Here is a 19838-nt window from a genome sequence, read left to right on the forward strand (position 1 = left end):
GGCACTACGGGGCCTTGATTGGGCTCAACAGGGAGAAAATGGCTTTGAATCATGGTGAAGAGCAAGTGAGGCTGTGGAGGAGAAGCTACAATGTGACCCCGCCCCCTATTGAGGAGTCCCATCCGTACTACCATGAAATCTACAATGACCGGAGGTATAAAGTATGTGATGTTCCCTTGGATCAACTGCCTCGATCTGAAAGCTTAAAGGATGTTCTGGAGAGACTTCTGCCCTACTGGAATGAAAGGATTGCTCCTGAAGTACGGAAAGGCAAAACCATTCTGATATCTGCTCATGGAAATAGCAGTAGAGCTCTCCTGAAACATCTGGAAGGTACCAGCTTTACGTACTGCTCATTAGAGGTTGTGTAGTATCATGTTTGGGTAATAATCTAGCAACTAAGCTAATGCAGCATTTACACAGCAGGTTTTCCTTCTATCTGTCCCTTTGTCACTTTGGATTTAAGAAGCAGTTTGTTCTGCACATGCAAACTCCATTGCCTTTGACATTCAGAGTACTTGAAAGTGGAGCTTTTCAAACTTGGGTGAGCCTCAGAGTCCTCTCCGAGTTGCAGAAGACACAGATTTTTAGGTTCCATCCTTGCAGTTTCTAAATTCTTAGGTCTGGAGCGGAGCCTGAGAATTTGCATTCCAGTTGATACTGTGGGCTGGAATTCTGATTTCTGAGAAACATTGATCTAAAAGATTATGTGCTTTGTCCTTGTAAGATGAAAGTAAGCTAGGAAGGGAATAGAGTGCAAAAATGGTGTTGAAAATAAGTTTCTTTGAGTTTTTCAGGTTAAGTATAGACTCCAGTTTTTGTCCAATTTCTTCTGTTTGTACACGGTTAGGGCTGTGTCTTCACACAGGATTTCTGAACAGTTCTTTTTTCTTTCAGTCCTCTTTTTCCACACTGAGCAGTCCCTGGTTAGGAGAAAGTTCCAAGGGGAAGAAAAATAAAACAATAGCTTATTAATTTGACTCTGAAAATTTGAAGATAGTAGCCTTAATTTTATTTCAACTACTCAAAGTTAGGTTTTTTAGTGTACTGTTGTCACCTTCTGCTTCACTAGCAAGCACTCTTTTGAGGACTGGAGTTCAGCCTTGATTGTCTGTGACACCTTCAGGGCACTTTGTCCCTCCCTGTCCCCTGTTGGTCCCAGATGTTGTGCTGTTTCAGTGTTCTGCCCTGTGTTTTCCTGTCTGCATCCCCGCCCACAGTCAGCTGCCTGGTACTAGAATGTATTTGTCTATTGTTCCTTTCCATTCTGCTTTACTTTTCCATAAGAGGCTGTGAAAATGAAAAGGGTTGATATTGTATGTGAAATAAGTGGAAGTAGGTTACTGGTGACAAAACAAAGTGATCTCTGTAAGATTTTAATGTCAACTTTTTAGCACATAATTATTTTCCCTTAATTTTATGACCAAGCGCTGAATAATTACTGAAATGCCTGACATTCATTAATCATGCTCAGATCTAAAATCTACAGGCTTTATTAGGTATTAAAAGTTTGATTGACCAGACATGACACTCAATCCATTTGTATGTTGGTAAGCATATATTTTGTTTATTTGGCTACATTTATTTGTCTGTTCTTCCTTGTTCAGGAATAATCAGACAGTTGATCAAGTTATATATGACTTCATCATTAATGAACTTCATTGTTTGACAAAGAGTTGAAGCTCCTATGAGGACAGCATACTAAAATTCAGAGTTTCACAGTTTCTGCCAGAAGATGTATTCTGTCCAACCACGTCAATGCCTTTTCTAGAGACAGGACGTAGATCTCCTTGTGGCCAGCCTCCCTCCCCACAGGAAATGGCACCACCTCCTTAAGGATCCTCCCTTTGAAAAGAAGGGAGGGAAGGAAAAAGAGAGGGGGGTGTCTCTCCTGTGCTCTTACCTGTCTTCAAGTTTGACTGTAAGATTACTCTGTAGCACCAACTACAGCTTATTCTAGATGCCTCCTCTTACCAGTGCATTGCTAATTTAACTGAGTCTGTTGTATTTAAGGAAACACTAAGAAGGTTTAACCACTGGTAAAGGAGACAGTCATGGGTACCAGATTACTTGTAGAGGGCAAGGTGAGGCAGAAAGAAAAGCTTGATTTTCTAATTTAAGGGAAAAGTAGAAACCATTAATAATTCATTGAAAAATAATTTATTAGCTGTGGATTTGTCTCAGCGGTGGAATGCTTGCCTAGCAAGCGGGAAGCCCTGGGTTCGGTCCTCAGCACCAACAACAAAACAAAAAAAAAGAAAAATAATTTATTAATCATGTAGCAAGCCTGCTTTGGAAAATAATGCGGTAGTTCTTTAAAAGAATTAAAGAGGTACCCTAAGGTGGAGCATTGGCACTCCTAGTATATACTTAATAGTTGCCTAGGGAGACTTCAAGTGTCCAAAACCAGTTGACTGCAAACAACAGAAGTTTAATTTGTGAGCTGGAAGTCTTGTGTTAGCAGGCTGTACCATGCCTTTTGTGGCTCTAGGAGACCATCCTCTCTTGCCTTGTCAGCCTTTGGGCACCATCGACTGTTTTGGGTGTTCCTCAGTTTGCAGGAGCATCACTCCAGGCCTCCCTCCTCGGGTGGTCTTCTTTGATGGCTGTTGATGCTTTTTGTTCAAATTTTTCTTTTCTTTTTTTGGTAAGGATACAACAGTATTGTGTTAAGGCTGACCCAGTGACCTCATCTTTTTTTTTTTTTTTTAAATTTTATGTATGTGGTACACAGTCTTTCTACACAGCTCAGACTTGTAGTGATCCTCCTGTTTCAGCCTCCCCAGTGCTGGGACAGTGACCACATTTTAACTTTGATTATTTCTGTTACAGACTACTATTTCCAAATAAGGTCCCAATCGGAGATCTGGAGATGGAAACCTCAGTGTATCTTTTTTGAAGGACATAGTTCAATCCAGAACATTACCTAATATAAAAGATTGTTCCCAAGGGCCGGCCAGATAGCTCAGCAGACTGAAGTGTCTGCCTAGGCAGAGTACAGCAGCCAGGGTTCAATCCCCAACATGCTGTGCCAGCCCCACCCCCGGGGACTGGGCGCGGTGGCGCAAGCCTGTAATCCCAGAGCTTGGGAGGCTGAAAACAGGAGAATCAGTACAAGTCTGATCTGTGTAATGAGACCCTGTAGACCCTGTACTAAATACATTTTAAAAAAAGAGAGAATGTTTCCACATAAGAACTTTCACACAAATTTACATAGAAGCCTATTCATAATAGCCCAGAGTAGATGAACCCAAAGCCTGTCAACCAATGAAATGCGTTATAGTGACATAAGGAAACATGATTCAACAGTAAAAGGAATGAAGAGCTATAGCGATACGTGCTGGAGCAGAGATGATCCTTGAAATCAGCTTATGTGAAGGAAGTGACTCAGAAAGGATCACTTAGCTTTCCATTATATGAGATGTCCATAGTAGACTAATCTTAGAGGTAAAAATTCAAGCACAATACTTGTTGCCTGGGACTGAAAATGCGAGTGAAGTACAAGAAGCTTGAAAGTGATTGCTGCAGGGTAGAGTTTCTTTTGGGGGGGTGATGAAAACCTTCTAAAATTATGATGATCACACAGCACTGCAAATGTACTAAAAGCCATTGAAATGCTCACTTTTGGTAAAATCTATGTGAATTATATCTCATTAAAGCCCTAAATATAATCTATGGAATTGAAGGATGAAAGGGTTTGTCATTGTTTGGTCTAGAAAACAGTGAACTAGGGCAAACTGCAAGGAGGTGATAAAAGGCAGAGGCGCATTGTGAATTACAGCATAAGGAAAAGAAAAGCATTTTCTAAAGGGTCTGTTTATGGTGACAGGGACAGAAGTCAGGGCTGGGGATAGAGGCTGTAGTCCGCTGGTGGAGTGCTTTGCTGGCACATGTGAGCCCTTGCTTTCGATCTTCAGCACTCAGGGAGAAGGAGAAGGACTGGAAGCAACCCGAGGGTTAATACTGATACAGGGACCGTTCAAATGACACTGGGAGAAAAACTGATCTCCCAGCCTAAAAGGTACCTAGGACAAGTTCCTGTTCTCTAAAACTGAAGAATGAATTTTAGGAACAAACAGAGGTTATAAGCAGAATATATTTATTGAGGGAAAGAAAGCTCCTGTCCGGCAGAGGGATAGAAGGGGGACCCCGAGCGGGTGGTCCCCAGGAAGCTGTCTCTTCCAGGGACTTTTATAGAAGAAAACCATGCAGTGAGGCAGGTCTAAGGTGGTGGAGAAGACATGGGAACTCACTTAGATGGGCATGAGGTGGGATAAAACTGTAGTCAATCAATGAGATTACAAGCACCATTGCTCAGGTAAAATTGATTAAATCCAGTACCACATGGGGAAGCCAGTCATGTAGCAAGCGGGCATGAATACAGGACAGAGTCTCTTCCTGTTGGGGGGTGGGCTAGTGACTCATTTGGGCTCTTTCAAGGTGATTGACACCTCTTTAGGATATCAATCCCAAATGCCCATCCCTACGGAAGTATGTAGCTGTGCTTCCTCTTTAGTCTTGGTCTTGAGGTGCGGCCCTTAGGGGAGTGTCTGTCTCTTCCAAGTTGCAATGTCACCTTGTCTTTTATCTTGTCTCCTGAGGGCCTGGCCCTGTCTGACTGCCTATACTATTTCTATCTCATTCAGCTGCCTATAACAATACCACAGCTGCTCATTTCTCTGAGAGCCTGTGTGTCGCTTCTGTCCCAGTGAGTGAGGGAGAAGGCTAGCTATGATTTTATTTTTAGGGTCATCAATTGAAAATAGTGGAGTTGTTGTGGGAAGTGATACAAATCAAAGAAAAAACTTACTTAGAAAGTATATGAACATGGAAAAAGGTAAAGGCTGGCCAAGATCTGCAGGAGCAGGGAGGTGTGTGTGTGAAGGGCTTTGAGAATCGAGATGGCAGGGCTGGTGATTTTTATGCTGCACCAATCTGTGCAGGTTTAAGAAGGCCCGCTGCCGACTGGTTCAAGCTCCCACCCCACAAGGCACCACGAGAATGCCTAACATCAGCTCTGTAGCTACAACATCTCGTTCTGTAGTGTACCAGACAGGCGGGTGTTTCTTTCTCTGTGGTTGTCATAGTCACATCCTGTTGGTTTCCTGCTGATTCACATCGGAGGAAAAGCCGGGTACCAAACTTGAGCGTTGGCTACAGACTGCACCTTGGGAGAGGAAGTCGATTGTTTAGTCTGGGTTCCAGCAGGATTGGGCAGCTTCAAGTTTGGAGGAGAGCGGCACGCAAGACGCTCGTGGGTGCCAGGCTTGGTCTCTGCAGCGTGGTGTGCAGCTGTACACAGACCAAGCAGAGAAGTGGTGAGACTGAGTTAGAGGGAGGAGGGGAGGTCGGCTGGGACTAGCTGTGGGAACCAGGCTGGCTTCTGTCACCTTTGGCATTTAATGTGATATTTTCAGAAGCAGCGAAGGTCAAGCCTTCTGTCTATGAAGCAGTTTTCTCACAGTATAGTTTTCTTTTATTTAAGTATAGTAGATTCCTAGTAACCTTTATTTGTAGATGTTTGAATTAAAATGTAGAATGGGTTCTTTGCCTTATTCTAGATTAGGGGATGTTTTTCTATCATTGTGTTGTAATATTCAAATAACCCATCTTTGGTTGTTCCCGCTAGTCCATCTTACAGTTTTACAATGAGTATTCAGATTTTAAAGAGTAAAAAATAAATAGGTCATGGATTAAATTCAGTCTCCTCTTTCAACCTTTATTGGTAATAGAAGATACAGAACTCATTGTAAATTGTACGTCTGGAGAATTTTAACTGTGACTTAGTTGTTTAGAAAGGCGAGTGATGAGCTGGGGAGAGAGCTCTGCGGTCTAGATAGCTCAGACATCTAAACGCCCACCTGGCAAGTGCAAGGACCCGAGTTTGGTACCACATGCCACGCTGGCCCCCAAGCCCTGGGTGCACCATGCTGCCCAGAAATTGGGTGTGGTGGTGCACACCTGTAATCCCAGCACTGGGGAGGCTACGATAGAAGCACTACGAGTCTGAGATGCATACTGAGACCTTGTACTGAATTAATTAATTTTTTAAAAAAAAATTTTTTAAAGGTGAATGAGGAGTAGGTGGTGACTCATGCCTGAAGGCGTTAGCTGGAGCTGCTGCTTTATTTTTCTAATCTTTTCAGTGTACACATCTCAGACCTGGGGTTTCCTCCTACCCTATAAACCTCTCTGTCTCCCTGAATGTCTCTTCGCCCACTTCCTGAATGAAGACTTTTTTGAACAAGCAGTTTAGGGAAAACTAAAAAAAAATAAGTCAAAGATATGTCATCTGAACTTTTATTAGTACTAGATGTAAACAACTTTTGTTTGAAAACTTTTGAACACTTTATTTTTCCTTGTGAAGTCCATAATGGGTACATAGCCTTTAACCAAGTCATAAACAGTAAAAGATTAGATTTAATTTGAAAGCTCAGGAGTTAGAATTAGTTCAGGGGCTGGAGAGATGGCTCAGTGGTCTAAAGCACCTACTTGAAACAAGCTTGGCAAAGCACAGGGACCGCGGTTCGATCCCCAGCACCACATGCCAGCCAGACACGCCCCCTGGTGGGCTGAGCTGGCCACACACACACACAATAAATAAATGTAATAAATAAAAAAAAATAAATATTAAAAAAAAAAATAAAAAAATAGAATTAGTTCAGTTTAGCTATGTGCCCAGGGTCCACCGAATTGAATCCTGATCTTGGCCCAAGCCTACGCATGAATTAAACGTACAGGTCTGGCCTTATGGGGCGCTTCTATCTTTTTTTAATTTTTTATTTTATTTTATATATTTGGTACAGGGTCTCACTACACAGCTTGGACTGGTAGGGATCTTCCCATTTGCAGCCTCCCCAGGCCTGGGATTACAGACATGCGCTACCACTCCCAGACTCAGTCACTGGCGCAGCGCGCCCTGGGAGCCGGGCCTGCATGGCCTGTGGTGCCAGGTATCGAACCCTGGTCCCTGCGCTTGCCAAAGCAGGCACTTAGAATCAAGTTGTCTTTTGATTTCCTTCTGAGTCTAATGGCCATCCCACCCTGAACACACCCAGTCTCATCTGATGTATCCTGAAATTCAGCTAGCACTGTACTCCTAACAAAGATCTTGGAATGCTCACACATCCCATACAGATTTCATGCTTTCAGAATTTTAATCTTTTTATTTTTTACGATCTTTAGTTCCATGTAAAAAAATATATTCTTATAAATAAATGCTGTTGAAATGTACTTATTCCATGTATTTGGTGGATGGTGTTACGAAGGGTTTTCTGGATCCCGAAGTAGTGCTATTTACTGTTGAACAAGCATTTATTAAATGATTACAGCAGCAAAGCTGTGTTAAGAGCAAGCACAGTATAATATACCTCTCGCAGAAGCATATTGAGGCTGCAGTCTTTTTTTTTTTTTTTGGCAGAACCGAGACCCTTGTGCTTGCCAGGGAAGTGCTTACTCTACTGAGCCATCTCCCCGGCCCCCAAGGCTGCAGTCTTGCACAGTGTGCAGGCCATGCCTTTGCCTTCAGCTCCAGCTAGAGCGAATTGAAGAGATCACTTGGAAGTAGCTGCTTGCTTTTCTGAAGTTAGTCCTTAAGCAGAAAATGAAGTTTTAAATTTCCTCCCATTCTGGCATTGTGTTGCCCTTTCACTTCCCCCCAAACTTTCATTATTTCTTCTTGAAATACTCCAGTCATTTCAGGAGATGGCAGTTAAATCCTACGTGAAGATTCTATAGCTGCTCCTACACGAAGATTCAGGAATTAAAGACAAGGGCTGGCCAGATAGCTCAGGGGACTAAAGCACCTGCTTAGGCAGACGCAGGTCCCGGGGTTTGATCCTGAGAGTGCTGTGCTGGCCCCGCCCCTGGGGCTTGCTGAGGCAGTGACTGAAAATGGGTGTGGTGACATGCCTGTAATCCCAGCATTTAGGAGGCTGAAAACAGGAAGATCACTAAGAGTCCAATCTGTGTAGTGAGACCCTGTAGACCCTGTACTAAATACATTTAAAAAAAAAAGAATTCAAGACAGCAGGTACATGGAGAGATGGCGTCAGATAGACCCAGGAGGGGCAGGATAGATACTCAGCAAGAACTGGTGACATTTTTCTGTATAATGTTCTTGGACTCTGTGTAAAACCAAAGCAAAACAAAATAACCTATGCTGGGAAGTGTGATACCTGTCACTATTTTAGCTTTCATATGATGTTCTAGAAAAAGTTTGTAATCAGATATTACATATAATAGTGCTAATTTTGTTTAGTTTAATCTACTGCTGATGTGTATGTTAGCCTTGAGAGTACTGTGGAACTTTTTTTTGTTGCTGTTGTTTTTCTTCCAGGGTCTCACTATGTAGTTTAAGCAGGTATTGAATTCAGTGTGTAGCCCAGACGGCCCTTGGACTCATGACATTCCTTCTGCCTCAGCCTCCCCAGCGCTGAGATTATAGACAGCACCACCACATCTGGCCTGTTTGTGTAATTTTCTTAATATGAAGAATGTACATTATGTCAAAATTGAGTAATGTATGATGACTTCCCTGCAGGCTTTTTTAAGTCACATAAGTCTCATTGACCAGTTATCAACCGGTCTAAGTATTACAACTATTTTTAAGCAGTTCACCTACTGTGTGAATGATTTAACAAGCATTAAAGTGGAGTGTTAGCTTTCTTTTTTTTTTTTTTTTTAGTTTTTATTTATTTATTTATTTATTTAAGCTTTCTTCATTGGAAACAGCTTTGTATTTTTTGGGCTCTCCTTTAGGTGAAATATTATAGTTCCAGTGGCCGTTGTTCAGTGGGGCCACAGAAATGTGCGTTACTGGGGCCGGGGAGATGGCTCAGTGGAATGAGCGCTTCCCTGGCAAGTGCAAGGGCCCGAGTTCGATCCCTGGTTCAGCCAAAAAAAAAAAAAAAAAAAAAGAAATGTGCGTTGTTAGCTGAGGCACACGTGTGGGGTCAGGTTAAATGTGACGCCATACCCAAACGAGTGTGGTCCTTGTGTGTCCTAGGCCTTTGCCACACAGTTAGAACTCACTTCTGAGGTCAAGAGAGTCATCCCTTCCCCTGGCCCATCATGACCCTGTGTGTTAGCTATCAGAAAAAGCCCCCTTTGTGCCCTTTTGCAGTCTTGGGGACTCTGGGTGCTGATGTCTCACGGTAATACCAGTCATTTTACAAGAACAGAGCAGAAATATGAGCACTTTCTTCTCCCCCCTTTTGAGGCAGGATAAATAAGCATAGACAAGTCAGATGACTGGAGTCCTAGGATTCGGGAGTTTTAAAAAAAAAAACATGTTCATTTTTGCTATCTTAAGAGTCTTGTCCCTTGCATAGGTTTATATAACCCTTCTGGATCTGTTTGTATTTTTAACAGCTTTATTAGGGGGTATCATTCCACATAATCACCATTTAAAATGTTCACTTCAAGGGCTGGTGAGCGAGCTCAGTGGACTAAGTGCCTGCTTAGGCGAGCACAGGTAGCAGAGTTCAAAATTTGGCACCACATGCCACACTGGCCCTGCTGAGCCAGCCACCAGGATCAGGCATGGTGGCACTTAATCCCAGCACTGGGAGGCTGAGACAGGAGTATCACTATGAGCCCAAGCCACATAATGAGACCCTGTACCAAATACATAAAAACAAATATAAATAAATAAAATGACATAGTATGTAGATATGATTTATACACATCACCTCATAAATTTTAAATCTTCTCTAGTTTACTTACCATATCTAATACGATGTAAATATTTGTCATATTGTATTGTCTTGGACGTAAGAATAAGATAGAAAATACTGTTGTCATTGTTTTAATATCATTTCCATCCATAGTTGATTAAATCCGTGGATTCTGGATCAGTAGATCTGAAAGGCTTCACTGTATGCACAGAATTGTAAATCCATCACTACAAACAATTTTGAAATATTTTAGAAGGTGGAAGGGATAAGGAAATATTTTAGAAGGTGGAAGGGATAAGGAAAGCTTGATCAAGGAGTACTAAGTTACAGATTGATGGGAGTGAGAAGCTCTGGTGGGCTATTGCACAACAGATGACATAATAGATAATTATGGACTTATATCAAAAAACTGAAAGGATTAAAAAAATGTTTTCACTGAGGAGAAATAATCAATGTTTGAGGAGATAGGTGTGTTTAACCTGATGTACCCATATATTTTATGCCTCCAAGAGAAACCCTGTATCCCTCAGTTGCTGCTCTGCCCCATTCTTGTTAACCCAGCCCTCACCAACAGTCATCCCCTGTACACCCTAATGAACATGCCTGTCCTTAGCACTTCGGACTAATGGTGTCATACAGAACATGGGATTCATAACTGGCTTTTTTTTTTTTTTTTTTTAGCATAATGTTTTCAGGGCTCAGCCATGTTGTAGCATGTATCATGAATACTTTATTCTTTTGTACTCCCAGATAATATTTCAATGTATGGCTATACTACCTTAAATTTATTTGTTTATTGGATAGTGGGAATTTGGGTTGTTTCCTTGGTTTGTTATGCATAATGCTGCTATGAAGGTTTGAGTATAGCTTTTAGTGTGGATCTGTGCTGCATTCTTTTGGATGTATGCCCAGGAGAACTGCTCAGTCATATCAGAGCTATATTTAACTGCTTGAGGAATAGCCAGATGTTTTCCAAAGAAGCTACAGCCTTTTGCATTCCTAATTTTATGGTTCTAACTTTTCCATATATTTAATAACCCTTGTTTTATGGTTTTATATATATATATATATATATATATATATATATGTGTGTGTGTGTGTGTGTGTGTGCGTGTATCTTTATATTTATGTTCTTAAAATACTGTAGCCATTCTGGTGGGTACAGAGTGTGGCCTCCTTGTAGATTGGCTTAGCAGTTCCCTCGTGGCTAAGGGTGCTGACCATCAATCATCTCATGTGCTTACTGACCATGTGTGTATCTTTGGAGACATGTCTATTCAGATCTTTTGCCCTTAATTTGTTCATTGTCTTTTATTTTTGAAACACAAATGTTCTTTTTATATACTAGATAGAAGTCCCTAACTGGATGTATTATTTACAAATCTATTTTTTTTTCCTATTTTCAGGTACCTTTTAAAACACATATTTATATATTAATTTGATTTTTTTTTCCTCTTTTTTTCCTGTGCTTTTGGGGCTTATTAAGAAACCATTGCCTAAGGCAAGGCTGTGACAATTTTACTCCTGTGTTTTCTTCTAGGAGTTTTAGTTTTAGCACTTACATCTCAGTTTTGTTTTTTTTTTTTTTAAATCCATTTTAGAGGGTTTCTTATGGGTACTATGAGGGAAGGGTCCAGTTTTATTCTCTTGCGTATGCCCATGCAGCTATCCTACCATCGTTTGTTCAAAAGATTCTTCTTTTTGTATTTTTCTTGGCACACTTGTCGAAAATCAGTTGACCGATGATGTGAGCATTTATTTAGGGTTCTTAATTCTATTCCTTTGATTTATTTCTGTCTTTATGTGAGTGCTGCATAGCCACATGCTAGTACCATACCATCTTGATCTAGTCATAGGACTGTCCTGCTGTAATGCTGCATATGGTTAGATCTCTAAATTTCTGTGTAAAAATTGCATAATGGTTTATTTCTACTTTTTAAAATATTTTTTATTTTTAAATTTTTTTTCTTCACATTCTGTAGGGATGTAAAGTTTAACATATCAATGCTTGATGGAAAATACCTGTTCCATGTTGTGTCTAAGGTATTTGATATTCAGTCAGATAGTGAGGTTAAGCTCAACTGTGTATGTTATAGGGTAATATCATAAACTTCTCTTCTGGAAGCTTAACAACTTAAGTTTGCAGACCAAAAATTGGAGAAAAAAAAAAAAAAAAGGGCTACAAGGACAGCCAACATTTTGGCCCTAGCCATTCAAAGTCAGTGAGGACTCAGGACATAAGAGAACCTGTACCGTAACATCCTGTAGCTCAGTGCTGACCCATATCTGATCAAGGAGATTATGGGACCACAGAGGAAAGTGATTGATGATGTATAATGTGCCTAAGGAGAGTCACCTAGAGAGAAAACATTCTCTCAACTTTTTTCTTTTACAATATTCTCTTGGATAGTTAGAAATTCTTTGAATTTCCATATGAGTTTTAAGACCAGCTGATCTGTTTCTAAAAAAAAGTCGACTGAAATTAAGCCTTCTAAATAAAAATTAAATAAAACAATAAAAAATTAAGTCTTATAAACCATGAACCCAGGATGTCTTTCCATTTATATATGTATTTATATTATTATTATTATTATTATTATTATTATTATTATTATTGTATTTTAGAACAGGGTCTACAGGGCGTACAAGGTCTCACTATGTAGATCGGACTCAGTGATTCTCCTGTTTTCAGCCTCCCAAGCACTGGGATTACAGGCGCACACCACCACGCCCAGTCTTAGTCGCCCTCTCAGTGAACCCTGGGGTGGGGCCGGCACAGCACACCGGGGATCCAACCCAGACTGCTGCATCTGCCTAAGCAGGCTCTTTAATCCACTGAGCTATTTGGCCAGCCCCTATTTATATTTAATTTGAGCTATATTTAACAGTGGTCAAAGTTAAGTACTTTTTGGATAAACTTATTTTATTCTATGTGTTATTGTAAATAGAATTATCTAACTTCACTTTCTTGTTCCTTGTTGCTTTATAGAAATAGAGTTGATTTTGTAAAATGAATAACCATGAAGACAACAATATGCAATGTATGAATTACTGATCCTGGGCTAGTAATTGGTTTTGAAACTGTCTCATTGCTATGTGTTTTTCAATAAAATTATTTTTTTAAAAAAAGAATAGAGGTACCACAGTCTGATGAACTATTTAAAGACACCTGATTGTTTTAGTGTTGGCTATGGCAAATAAAGTCACTATAGTGATGCCTTGAAAAAAAAACAAAACAGTGGTAGCAAAAATATTTCCATTACCATAGCTTCTTTCAACAATGAAGAGCTAATGTCCTGAAAACATACCACAGTACATGCCAGGTGGGTTTCTAGGCACTTTATATGTATCATATCCTCACTGCCCTCCTATGAGGAAATAAGCTATTATTTTCTCCATGCAAGAAGTTCTGGATCACAGAGGCTACGCAGACAACTCGAGATCACACGGAAAGTAAATGGCAGAGTGTAGATTTAAGCTCAGGTTTCTGTACCTAATGCACAATGTAGTAGCTCTCAAGTTTCTCTGTGTTCAAAATGGGCACTTTGTCATTTTAACAATTAATTGCTGGTTGTAAGTATGAGCAATAGCCAGAGTCACAGAATCACCACACTGGATAGTTATTGCGTGAATGGCTCTTCCAGTTTCACGTCTAGACCCAGAGGTGCTACCTGATAACTCCTACACACCAACTGTCCATCCCCAAACAGCTACCAAACAATGGAAAGAATCTAATTTGGAAGACTAGGTGAGAGCACACACACTTTCCTTCTATAAGCATTAGGCAAGGCTGTAGGATAGCAGGGATGGCTTAAAAGAGAAGTGTAGCCCAATAAATATTTCTTTCTCTTCTAGGAATGCTTTTCTAGGTAGATCTAAGAGGAAGGCTTCTAACTCACTATTCAATTGCCCACTCCACTTCACACTCAGCCTTTCACAGGATTAGCACTACAGACCAAGGATGGCAAGGACAGACTCCTTCAGACCAGACAGCCAGGTTGACGACCCTGTCCTAGATTCCAGGAGCCCTCTAGCTCCAGCAAGTCAGAAAAGACAGCAGATGGGCAACAGTTGCCATGTGCATCCATAAGAGGGACAGAGACAGGTTCAACATGGTGTGTTTTAGAGCTAGGTGACCACTGCAACTTCAGAATTCAACAGTTCTCACTCTCAAATCTGGGTTAGATCTTGAGGTCCCAAATTAAAGCACCCAACTAACAGAGACAAAGGCCTTCTTATAGAGAAAGGCATGTGTGACTGGGCCAGCATTTTATTCCAGTGAACAATTTCTTCATTTATCAATTGGGAGAGGGGAGGACAGTCTGTCCTAGCACTATGCACCTCTATTTTTATTCTTGATGGTTAAGAAAAGCAGAGGCACCTTCAAGGCATGGAAGCCAGGGGATACTGAGTACTACTTACATGCACCTATTGTGCAAGGACCACACTTTATCTGTGTCTAGAGTCAATAAGCACTCTGCTCACTGAATTGGAGAAAGAGATGGATCTTATTAACTTTTCCAATTAGCCTAAATTCTCCCAGAAGAAATTGATTTGTTAGGGAGGTAACTAGTAAAAATGACCATGTTTGACTAATGTTTACCAAGAGAAAAGATGTGAGTGTACCTATCAGCAGCTCAGATTCACCACTAACAGACTATGTGCCTTTACAATGTCACAACTGTTAATCTTAAGTTCTTGAACACAGGACTTTATTTTTTAAATAAAAACTAAACATTCTATATGTATTCGATATAGTATTGGAGCTTCTAGCCAGGACAATAAAAAATGAAATAAAAGGCATCCATATTGGAAAGGAAGAAGGAAGACTATCTCACTTGTAGATGACATGATCCCATCAAAAAAGACTATTATGGGCTAGGGACATAGCTCGATGGCATCAGTGATCCCCAGTACTGCATGCGGTGCTGGCCCCAGAACCAGGCATGGTGCTGCATGCCTGTAATCCCAACCCTAGGGAGGCTGAGACAGGAGGACCACTAGGAGTTTGAAAAGTCTAATTTTAAGATCAGCCTCGAGAAGATCATTTTTATTCTCTTCCAGATTTATATAAGAAACAGCCAAGAACAAGTTGCCCAGTGGTATCTGATCTTTTAAGATGTAGCACTCTTTGTGGATCTGCAAGCTTTTTTTTTTTTTTTTTCCTAGAAAGTTCCTAGCATCCTGGAACTGTAGCTGGAGGGCCTTATAACACAGAGGTAGTGTGGGGCCGGGCTCCATCAAGGGCTAAACACAGCTTCCTCCTCAGTTTGTTTTTAACATCTTGTCCTTTCTCTCTGATCACCAGGTATCTCAGATGAAGACATTATCAATATCACTCTTCCTACCGGAGTCCCCATTCTCCTGGAGCTGGATGAGAACCTACGTGCTGTTGGGCCTCACCAGTTCCTGGGTGACCAAGAGGCCATCCAAGCAGCCATTAAGAAAGTGGATGACCAAGGCAAAGTGAAACAAGCCAAAAAATAAAGATTTTACTACATGGTGGCTGGCCAGGAATAGATGTGCCATGCATTGTGTTACGGGTGCTGATTTCTCTCATTGTCCCCTGATGTTTTTCAGATATTTCCAAGGTTAGGTGGTAGTTTATAAGTTTATTTTGGTCCAGATAATGCTTAAAGATGCATAAATACTTATGTCATAGCCTTAGGGGTTGACTTCCCTGCTAATCCTGTTTGAGAAGTCACTAAACTAGTAACCAGTGAGGTTTAATCAGGTCATTTTGTTAGTTTCTGAGTTGGGAGAGTGACAAATGGAGATAAAGCTTAAGGTACTCATTATTCAATAAATCAGACACCATCGATAGGAACTCTACCAATAGGTAGTTCACTTTTTCATAACATTTTCTAAGATGATAATGGATTACTGGATAATGTACTGTGCTTATATTTAATTCTAGTCTTTTCTTTTAGGAAAAGGAATGATTTGGTAGCTAAGAGCAGAGGCCCTTTGAGTAGGAAAGTCACAGATGATTGTTTCAAGGATGTTGACCAGCAGCATAACAAGGTCCTGTCTTGAGTCCTTTGATTGACATTTAGATGACTATTTATGATCCATTTTTTGTTTTGTTGGTTTTTGACCTTTAACTTTTGGATCCTTATAGTTGGTTTAAAAATAAAGTGCTGTGACTGACAATGACCCAACGTGTCTCTGTGTGTTTGATCAGTTTTCAGTAGGTTTCTGAGCTAGGCTTTGAGCACTGTTGCTGTGACACTCACAGACTTGCTCTTGTTTCAACTCCAGACACTCCTGATTTTCTGTAAATTTCAGGTTGGGGTACAGCAAGGTGAAATACAGTGTGTGGATTCTGTTCACCTGTCAGGGGTGACAGTACATGCACATGGGGGCCATCACATACATTCACTGCTCATCCACTAACGACAGAAAATTTAGTCTGTTAGACTGCAGAGTCACCAGGGTGGCCACAAGCAGAACAGTCTGCTTTTCATCTCAATGATATTCTTTTCCACAGTGTATTTTTCGGTGCTAAGAGTGTACAAGTCGTTATTTCTTGAACTACTGCTTCTATTTCAAAGCAAGTCACATATATATATATATATATATATATATATATATATATATATATACTTCAGTGATAAGTGATGTGAAACATTTGCAATTATAATATCTGTTGCAGTGATTTACTGTTCTCCCTAGTTTTCTATTGATGGAGTCATTTGTATCTTTTATGTAGTAAATTAGCATTTAAAATTATAAAGCCTTTACTACTGCTCAGTCTCCATCGCATCTTTACTTTAGGACTCCTAGAACTTGGTTAAAGATGGCTGCAAAGATCAACCTGGTCTGCTCACTGCCAGCCCATATGATTTGCATGTATTACTCTCTGTGGTGCCTTTCATTTTAGTAGACGTCCCAAGATAGGAATGAGCTCACAAGACAGAGAACAACTGGTCTTAAGGATTTGAGATCTTAGCTGAAATCCATGTGAACTCAGTATGACCAAATGTATAATACTCCAGAATTCAGAGGTCATGACTGCAAATGTGACTCTTGCACCTTCCTCAACTTTTCTTCAAATTTCAAGCCTACAGCTAAGATACAACTGTGACCATTTTCCAATGGTTTCATCTCTGGAAACACCTCAGAAGGGTCAGGCCCACATAGTGATGTGTCTTAATGCAGTTGTGTTCTTCCTCCATAGCTCACTCATGCCCACTTCAGCGAGTCTTTGCACAGAGCAGCACTCACCATTCAGGCCCTGGGGATCTTGTAGACTTCCCAAGAGAGAAGTGCGCTCACAAGACAGGGAACAACTGATCTTAACATTTTTGAGATCTTAGCTGAAATCCGTATGAACAAAAGATATTTATGAAAACTTTACATAAAATTACTTTTAGCAACGAAAGCACTTCAGCCTTAGAACACCTAAAGATCTGTTTTCTTTGTTAAAAAAGTGTTGTCCAAGAATTCTGGTGCAGTGATCTAGATGGCTACATCCCAACCTTAGCATCCTTCTGAAGCTAGGACAGAAATTTGCAGTTTTTTCCTTCTGAAGAAAGCCAACCGGCCTATCTAGGAATGTGTCCCTTGGAGAAGGCAGCTCTGCCCTGGGGCCAGTTGGGCATGGCCCCTGCTTAAGTCGAAGTGATTGTCCCAGCGAAAGTCTAGTGTGGGCAAATGAAAAAAGGAATTCTTAGAGACTTGGCTTCTCAGTACTCTGGCCTGATGGTCTACCACAGATGCTGTGAGCTTGTCTTTCTAAAGAGCAGTTCCTCTTCACAACCCACAAGTCCTCACAATGCCTAGTACTAGTCTGAGCACTGATATAACGAAGTATCCTTGGCCACAATACATCATGTCTTAATATATTTTTCCTCATCTGTTTCCAATCTCATCTATATGCTTTTGCCCATGACCACATTTATTTTATTAAAGCGCAGTTCCCAATATGCAAACAACATTTGTCTTCTAGACAAAGCCTCCCCATTCCCTCAGCTTTCTGAGAAGTTTGTGTTGTTAGCATTTGTGTGTGTGTGTGTGTGTGTGTGTGTGTGTGTGTGTGGTCAGAATATTAAGTTTGTCAGGAAAAAAGCCCCTGTTGGGTTAGAATTGGCCAGGTTGGTGACTGGAAGCAAAACTTCCCCTGGTCATGTTCCTCTTGGAGAACAGAAGTCAGATCTGGTCAAGTACTCCCTCTTCCTGCTGTTTCTACAATGTTCTTAGGGGTCGTTATTTTCTTTACTCCATTCTGATTTTGACAAGATAAATTGGAGGAGAAAGCTTTGTTAGATTTATTATTCTTATGGTTATGTCTTACTCATCTTTATGCTCTTAGCATATGAGTGTCATAAAAGAGTCTCTTCAGAGTTCAGTTTCCCTCTTTATCTGGAAAGTCTTTCTGCATCCTTTTCTCGGGAACACACTAACATTGCCTCAGTGTGGAAGATCCCACTCTTGTATCTTAGTTTTGGCTTTCAAATAATTCAGTTGTACAAGTTTCGTGTTCATGTATGTAATGCCTTTCATTTTATTAAATTGTGCCTTGCCTTAGAGGAGACCTGGCTGTGGCAGATGCCGCATCATGCTGTGGCTCAGGGGCTTTCACACTGGACCACGAGGGGAATTTAAACCTCTGATCCCAAAGGCAGTATGGAAGATTTGAGATACAGGAATATTGCAATCATCTAATGTCCCTATAATGACAAAGTCATTTGACAAAAAGTCACCATCCTTCTGCAATTGGTAGTTTGTTTATTGGAGAGTACTGTGGTTTGAACCTGTCACCCAGTAGCCCAAGGGGTAGAAACAGAACCCAAAGTCATGTGTTCATGACAGTTGGAGGTGAGACCTTGGGAAGGGAATAAGGACTAGGTAATCCATGAGGGCCAGACCCCATGGGGGCTTTAGTGGCTCTATGAGAAGAGAAGAGAATCCTGAGCCAACACACATGCTCTGTCCCACTGTGTGTTGGCCTCTACCATGTTACGAGAGCAGGAAGATGCCTTGCCAGATACTGAACAGATGCTAACACCATCTTCTCAACTGCCCAGTCTATGGAACCATGAGCAAAGCAAATCAGTTCTTTATAAACCACCCCATCTGTGGCATTTAGACATAGAGAAAGAGCAGATAAAGAAGAGACTTAACACCTTAAAACAGTTCCCTGAGGCCCAACCAAGGTGACTCCATTTGCCACCTAGCTGTCCTATAGACCTTGGCAAATCCTGAGCCAGGTGCCAGCCTGCAGCAAAAGAGCTGCCCATCTCTGTATTTGCCAAGACCTGTGGAATTCCTAATACAGGTAAGAACAGGGTGTATGTAAACAATTCTTCCCATGGATTTTGGTTTCAGCTTTTGTTTGTTTGCTGATTAATTTAAAGGCCTACATAAATAGGAGCTTGGTAACCAGAAGGACATGGGCTAGCTTTGGTAGCACTGCTGTCCCTAAGTAACTCTCACTCTGTAAGTCACCTCTCACCTATTTTCTTGCCAAGCTGGACTTCTCTGAGTCACTCTAGGTTCTGTTGGCACCTTCCCAGCTGAGGCAGGCTTTTCTTTGACATCTCCCCAGGAAACCCATCCAGCAACAATCAAGAAATCTCACCTAGGCTTTAGGACCCTGGAACATTAAGTTGTCTCCAGAAATATATTGTAAGCCCCCAGGGAAAGCTTTTAAAGGCAATCTGAAAGCTACTACCACCCCTTGTGTACATGCAGCAGGGCCATATTTACTTACTTTCTTTTTATTAGGGTCAATCTGAGCATTTAAGCTTCCATCTACTCTGACAGATACATGTTTCTAAAAATCTTTTCATGATTCAGAATGTTTTAATATATAAATAGCACAAAGAACACTCAAGTGCCCACCGCTCATCTCCTGCATCATCACCTTCTTCTCGTTCCTCCCTACCCCACTGAACTGTTTTGAAATATGTGGCAGATGTCAAGGAGAATAGATTTGGAAAGTGGAGATATTCTTCCATCAGTTGAAGTGAAAGCCAACAGAATCCTGTCGTGACACACACACCTACAACCCTAACACTTTGGGGGGCTCGGGAAGATCTCAAAATTGCATCTAGCCTGGCAACTTAGTGTCTTCACAAGACTTTGTCTCAGAGAAAACAAAGGCCAGGGATGTAGCTTGGTGTGAAGACCCTGGGTCCAATCCCCAGTACTACCACC

At 41.0% G+C, this 19838-nt stretch overlaps 1 protein-coding gene across 1 annotated transcript in view; it reads left to right on the forward strand.

The window, feature by feature from the left end:
- The window catches only part of Bpgm (bisphosphoglycerate mutase), a 25508-nt gene extending 10231 nt beyond the window's left edge, over positions 1–15277 (forward strand). Inside the window, 2 exon segments of the mRNA XM_023713780.1 lie at positions 1–333; positions 14986–15277. The exon segment at positions 1–333 is cut by the window's left edge and continues 165 nt beyond it. Of these exon segments, the coding sequence (XP_023569548.1) occupies positions 1–333; positions 14986–15164 (512 nt within the window). The 3' untranslated portion in view covers positions 15165–15277.
- The last annotated feature ends 4561 nt before the right edge of the window (positions 15278–19838 follow it).

This window comes from Octodon degus, unplaced genomic scaffold (genome assembly GCF_000260255.1).
Source record: "Octodon degus isolate 3935 unplaced genomic scaffold, OctDeg1.0 scaffold00032, whole genome shotgun sequence".
NCBI lineage: Eukaryota > Metazoa > Chordata > Mammalia > Rodentia > Octodontidae > Octodon > Octodon degus.